We start from the raw sequence: 7,136 nt of genomic DNA, 5'->3' as shown, positions 1-7,136 counted from the left end.
TAGTTTAATAGTATAAGAAATGTTATACACATATATATAAGTGATAGCATGTGTTGAGTACAAAGAAAAATATTTAATTAATTTGGTCCCTGTGTTAAGGGAAATTACGCGATAATGTTTATGTATTTTGTTAAATAACAATTCAAATGTTTTGACTCGTAAAAATAAATTGAATTAATACTTGTAAACTTAATTTCGGTTAAATAATATTTTTAACAAAGTGATACCCTTAACTTAATTTTTCATCACTAATTTTTAATATTCTAAGCCGAATATTAATATTTTTAAATTTGATTATATTAAAAATATATTTAGTTGAAATTAAGTGTGCAAAATATAATTTAATAAAATATATGGGCCAATTGTATAATATGCTAAATATATATAGGAGCCAAATTTTATTTATGTTCATTAGTTTATTATTCTTGGATTAAAGAATGAAGATTGGTATATAAAAAAGAAAAAAAAAATTGAAAAGGCACACGTAATTAAAATTATTATTGAAGATAGATGGAATATTTTTACCTCTTTGCAAGTTTGGGATTTGTACTATTATTGAGTGAACACTCTTTGGTTAAGAATTTTAATTTATACATGGACATGTAATTAACCCTAGATTATAAATTACTCATGATGAAACATATGTAATTAATTATTAATTTAATTTCCTAATTTTATTATGCATTGTCATTAAAAAGTTATAGATATAGGTGTACTTTGAGTATTACTCATAAGAGAAATGCTAAAAGGTACTAATGGTGCTAAGCACCCTCCTACGTGTTAATATTGCTATTGGTCTAATTTAGTATCAGATCCCATATAATTTAATATAATAGCTTTTAAGGAGTATCGCTAGCCAATCGCAAGACAATACGTCTTAAGTACTAGGCACACCACTGGTGCCTAATAGCAGTGCTCTACTCATAAATAGGTAGTATTAAGAAAATTTGATGCTTTATGTTTAATTTTTCAATTTAATTAGAAAATTCTTTCTTTTTTACCGTATAAAAAGTTTTTCGGTAAATAAAAAGATAAAATTTTTTTAATTTAATTTAAATATTTTGTATATAAATATATTTTTGATAGTATAAAAAGGAATATTTTTTGATATATAATTTTTAATTAAATAGCATAGAAATTTAAATTTCTCTTTTATTATTTAATGATTTAATATTTTTAAAATTTATTTAATTATAACCAACAGATAATTATAGAAGATACATGGAAAGTATTTTAATTATTTGACAACGTTAATATATAATCATCACTTTTTAATAACATATTTTTTTTCGAGTGTGGAAGTTATTATTAATAACATTAAACATATATATGATTACTTGTAACAATTACTTTAAAATAAATAAACTTTATACTAAAAAAGAATAAAGCCATATTATATATATAGAATATAAAATAAAACCTTTAATTACTTTAAATATAATTGAGCATCTTTCTTTATATCTTATATATATTTGCAAAAAGTCTGACGTAATACTATGCTTTTCTTTCATGGATTGCTTGATAATACATTTACATAGATTATATTTTATTTGTATGTAAATTCAATAATATTTTTTAATATGACACTTGTGGAACACATTTATAAATGAATATTATAGAGAAAAAGAAAAAGAATAATATACAATAGATTTGACCAAAGCTCAAAATTTTTTATCATAAAAGTCATTTCTTCTCTTACATGGACACGTAAGGAAATTCTAAAAATACTTTTAAGGATTTTCAAGCCTTATATGTTCAACCTAGTATCTAAAGATGATCATATCTTCACAAGATTCTTACCACAATTAGTAATTTCAAGTACATATTACAAGTGAATAGTATGATCTTTATTTATAAAATTTTCACTCTTTTTTGGAATATGAATGACTACCATAAAGCCTTTAGATGTTACCAATATTACATTGGACGTTTATGAACTTATATAGGTGATTTGGGGGTTATGGGAGCTATTAAAACCGAGCACAACGTTCGTAAATTGTTAAAAATACATGCTATAAAAATGGCCAGGCAACATGTCACTTGTAGTGCAAAATTTCAAAAAATTGGTAGCAAGTAACTGATTACCAATTTTTTCAGCATTTAACAAAATAACTTCAAACGGTTCAAAACTTCTCACATTAACTTTACATTATTTATACACCCTATAAATGATAAAAATAAGTCCTCAATAACTATATTTTTATAACTACCATTTAATTATATTCAAATACCATTAATAACTCAATTTACTAATTAAAGAATAATAATTCAATACAAAAATCTTACTTTTAGTCACAACAAAACTTGTGGCTAAAACTAAAACAGTTGTGACTAATTATAAATCACTATTCCTATCTTGTGACTAAAAAGTTCGTGGCTAGAAGTATTAGTCAAAAAAATTACAAATTGTTGTGACTAAATGTGTTTTTAGTCACAATACTTGTTGTGAGTATTGTGACTAAAACTAAATTAGTGACAACTTGTGTCTAAATACTATGTTTTAGCCACAAGTAACTTTTTGTTGTGACTAAAAATCACATTTAGTCACAAAAAATATATATTGTGACTAAAAAACTGTCACTAAAAGTAACTGATTTTTGTAGTGATTATATAGATGAGTTACCAATTTTATGATCATGAATATAAATGATTTATAAGTCCTTTTATATCATAATTTACACTTTCATATTTATATGTTACAATTTGACATACTAATTTATTTATTATTTATATTTTTTTTTTGAAGAAAATAATCAGAAATTTTATTAAACTTCAATCTCTGCTACCAAACAAGGCAGCAAACTCAGTTGGGACATCCTCCATACTGAAAACACGATCAGGATAGAAACTAAAAGCTCTTGCAAATGAATGAGCTACTGAGTTTGATGAATGTTTTACAAAATAAATTAAAACATTACCCAATTCTAAGAGTAAAGCCTTACACTCCTGAATAACTGAACCAAAGCTAAAAATCATTATCAATGGGCTTCGAATTGCTTGTATGACCAACAAGCAGTCGGATTCTAGAGTCACCTGCTGCCAGCCATTGGCTTTGATCCAACTTAAAAAGCCTCACGAACCCCAATCGCCTCCGCAAGCTCAGGTCTAACCACCCCCTAAATAAGAGCGTGTGACACCCCTAATTAGATAACCGAATTCATTCCTAGCAACATCACCAAAGTCATAGCCTTGTGATCCTTCAAAAACTGCAGCATCGACATTAACCTTGACTAATACCCTTTAGCTACGAACTTTTTAGTCATAACATAAGAATGCTAATTTATAATTAATCACATTTTTTCACTTTTAGTCACAAATTTTATTGTGACTAAATGTAATATTTTTTGTTTTATATGTTTGGTTAGAAGTAATAAAAACAAAAGAATAAGAATATAAATAAAAATAAAAATTGAATTGATCAATAAAATTTAATATGTATTTTCTTTAAAAAATTAAGGAATAATCATAAAAAGAAGGGTAAATACCATTTTGGACCCTCTGTTTTACAAAAGTTACCAATTGGACCCTGTGTTTTGTTAAATGACAAAATGGACCCTGTATTTTCTAAAATAGTACAAATTGGACCCTGAATTGATTTTTTGTCAAAATAAAGTTTAATTATAATCCGATTTAAAAGTGCTATATGACAAAACTGTTTATATTTTTTGTATCTGTTCGTATTAAGTATTGTCTTCAAGTTGGTTGTATTAAAAAAAAAGTTATCGAAAATTAAGTTCAGGGTCCTATTTTTACTATTTTAGAAAATACAGGGTCCATTTTGTCATTTAACAAAACACAAGGTCTAATATGTAACTTTTGCAAAACACAGGGTCTAAAATGATATTTATAGTTTAGAACTTTAATATTTAACCAAACAAAGAAATAGAATAAAAAAAATTAATTCATTATTGAAAGTCCAAAAAATAAAAGGGAAACTTCAAATATTTTAAAGAAGATATCACACAAACTTGTAAAATTTCAACAAACTCATGGAGAAAAATACTCTTATTTCTCCAAATTTCACACTGAATATAAAACTATGTAGTACTTAATTAGGGGGAGGAGGAGAAGAAGTAGGACCTGTAGCACTTTTCGTGTCGCCCCCACTACCTTCATAAGAAAACCAGGTTTGAACACCCGACATCAACAGTGCTAAAACGGCAGCCAAAAAGGCGACAATAGTCCACGGGCTACTAAAATGGTCATGGTAGACTTGCGCCATCCAAGTCCTCCACTTGCTTTTGTAATGATTTTGTATTTGATTTATAACATTCATGTAAACAGGACTAGCAACCAAATCGGTTGCTATCCCATTAAAGAGATGAGCCACATCTTTGTCACAACCTAGAAGATTGTACAATATGTGAGATGCTCTTAACTCTTTAACATCAGCGGGATAATCAATGAGCGAATCTAAGAAACATATGTAAGAGGTCACTTCATAATTTGTATCGATATTATCGGGACACATTTCATAGGCAATTAGGTTTAAAAACCTTGGACCAGTTGTGTCATCAACGGTTAAGGGAGGTAATCTTAGCCAACCTGCGAAACATAACGATGTAAATGTTATGTCTCTAAGTGAACAAGTCTCACTTGGTTTGAAATCGATTCCTGCTGCTTTTAAATCTTGAACACTTCTAAATGATTGTTGTCCTGGATCGTTGTCATTTGTTGTAAAGTCGATTTTTGTTTTCCTGAAACCTACAAAATTAGCGAGCACAAGTGTTGTTAAAGAATTTCACATTAATTATGTGTGAAAATTTCATACTATTTATATGTTATTCATCACTTATTTTTAATATGAACCATATCTACTATTCTTCAATATATATGTATCTATAATTACAATATGTTTCCTTTATGTATAAAAATATGACTCTGTCATGTTATCAAATTTCTCAAATTAAAGTTACAAAAAAAATAATATTTTAGATGACTTGGTGAGGCCTTTTCCTTTCAAAAATGTATATAAAAAAATCAAAATTTAAAATTTAATAATATATTCAAAAGCAATAATTTGAAAAAATTAAAAAAAAAATAACAAATTAAACTCTCAAATAAATAATTAAATGTTAAAAAAACTATAAGAACTATAATTTCACAAATATAATTTTGGTTAATTAAATTCATACCATGTAAAAAATTTGATAACAAAATTCCATACATAACTTTAATGATTGTGAGTTGTGACACACTCAAAATTGCATAAAAATATTGCACACAATAATATATATGTGTAAATTATTATAAATTAAATCTTTCATGACAAAAATACCTAATAAATAATATTTTGCAGTAAATATATTATACCTATATTTATTTATAAATGTAAGAACAATTAAATATTGTATTAGCTATATTGAACAAAAATTCTTTCTTACCTAGACAACCGGAACAACTCCTGTGATTTTTTCTGGGATGTTGAAGAATCACCGATCGAAGAAGCTCAAGAAGATGAACTGGCTCTGGATTACCATCAATTTCGATTTGTAAAGATTTCTTGTACTTTTGTGGTGCCATGACATTGTAACGAATAAATTCCTTAATTGACACTTTTAAATCTTCACATCTCTCTTCACTACAAGATTCCATCAAAATTTTGAGTATGGAAAATGGTATTTGATTCTCCAACATGAACAAATCTTGTTGAGCAAGAGCTATTTGGTCAGTTTTAATCTTCAAAACCCTTAACTCATCATTGTTGTAACTATTTATGAGTTGAAGCATTGAACACCCATCAAAAAATAGCATCCAACAAAGAGTGTCATCATCGTAACACTTGACATAATTTTCATCGAAACATTTCTTTAGTTCCTTGAATTTCTTCTCGATTTTGTTGTACAAAACCTCGGTTTTTGAACCACTGCCTTTGATGAATTTCGCGGCCAATGCAAGCTTGTATTGAGTTTGGTGTTGTAGATGTGGCTTTTGGTGATGAATTGGGCCTATTGAAATCCACCTTGGCTCGAAATACTTCTCTAAATGTTTGTTTTTTCGGAGAATTGTTGGAACTCTTTGAATCTTAGGGTTAACCACTTTCGATTCTTGATGATCAAGATCTTGACACGAAATAATTTCATCATCTTTGTCTTCCAACTTTTCGAGTAATTTCTTGTAGAGTGGAGCAATGTTGTGATTGGACATGAGATTAGTTGCAATGAAATTTGGATCATCAACATAATCATCCATTTTTTCATTCATGGAAATTGAATGTTCATGGCTTTTACTCATCTTGATGTGTTTTTCTCTCTATTTTTGATGATTTTTGTTTATTAATTAATTCTTATTATATGGTTATAGATATTAATATTGCTAAACATGAATAATTAAAGGGGAAAGATGAAGTTTAGTGTAGGAAGATTAGTATCTAATAATTAACGTAAGGAACTAAAGTAGAGACATTATAATTATTCCTTAATTGTTTCTTTTGACTAAGTAGAACAAACTTTACAAGAACGGCATAAATGTATGCATTAATTAATAATTTATGATTGAGAAATGCTAAAGGGCACCACTGGTGCCTAGCACCTCCTACGTGTCAATATCGCTATTGGTGCAATTAAGTATCGGGTCCCATATAGTTTAATATAATAATTTTTATAGAGTATCGCTAGCCAATTGCAAGTCGACACATTTAGAAGGTGCTAGGCACCACTGGTGTCCAATAGCAATGCTCTTTATGATTGGAAAGAATGCTTTATTACATTAAAATTTGTATGTTATTTGTCTCAATATATAAATTTAATATTAATTAAAGAATTATTATGCATTGATGACATATTTGATTAGATGCTTAATTATTACATATATAGACAAAATTTTAAATTCAACAATATATTTTAAATAAAAAGAATTTTTTAGAGCCAAAAACTTTAAGAGCATGATTTAGTACATGTTAAAATTTAGAGAATAAAATAATATAATCCAATATTATTATATAGAAACATCACTTTGAAAAGTATCTCAAATATAAAGTGGAAATTATAATTATTAATAATTAAAGCAGATCGAGTTGTAATCACTATTGGAGAAGCAATGTTCATGAACACGTCAACCATAAAAAATATAGGCCATGCATGCATATATACGTACACAAATAATTATAAAATTTTTATATATCTTTATATATTAAA

General features: G+C 27.1%; 1 protein-coding gene across 1 annotated transcript; it reads right to left on the bottom strand.

Moving 5' to 3' along the window:
* Nucleotides 1-3,852: 3,852 nt before the first annotated feature.
* On the bottom strand, nt 3,853-6,397 carry LOC115710280 (UPF0481 protein At3g47200). Its single transcript, XM_030638643.2, has 2 exons — nt 5,385-6,397; nt 3,853-4,704 (listed from the first exon to the last, which is right to left on the bottom strand). The coding sequence occupies exons 1-2, from the start codon at nt 6,232-6,234 to the stop codon at nt 4,049-4,051; spliced, it is 1,506 nt and encodes a 501-aa protein (XP_030494503.2). The 5' UTR covers nt 6,235-6,397; the 3' UTR covers nt 3,853-4,048.
* Between the last annotated feature and the right edge of the window lie 739 nt (nt 6,398-7,136).

This window comes from Cannabis sativa, chromosome 3, assembly GCF_029168945.1.
Source record: "Cannabis sativa cultivar Pink pepper isolate KNU-18-1 chromosome 3, ASM2916894v1, whole genome shotgun sequence".
NCBI lineage: Eukaryota > Viridiplantae > Streptophyta > Magnoliopsida > Rosales > Cannabaceae > Cannabis > Cannabis sativa.
This window is presented reverse-complemented; position numbering and strand designations above follow the sequence as displayed.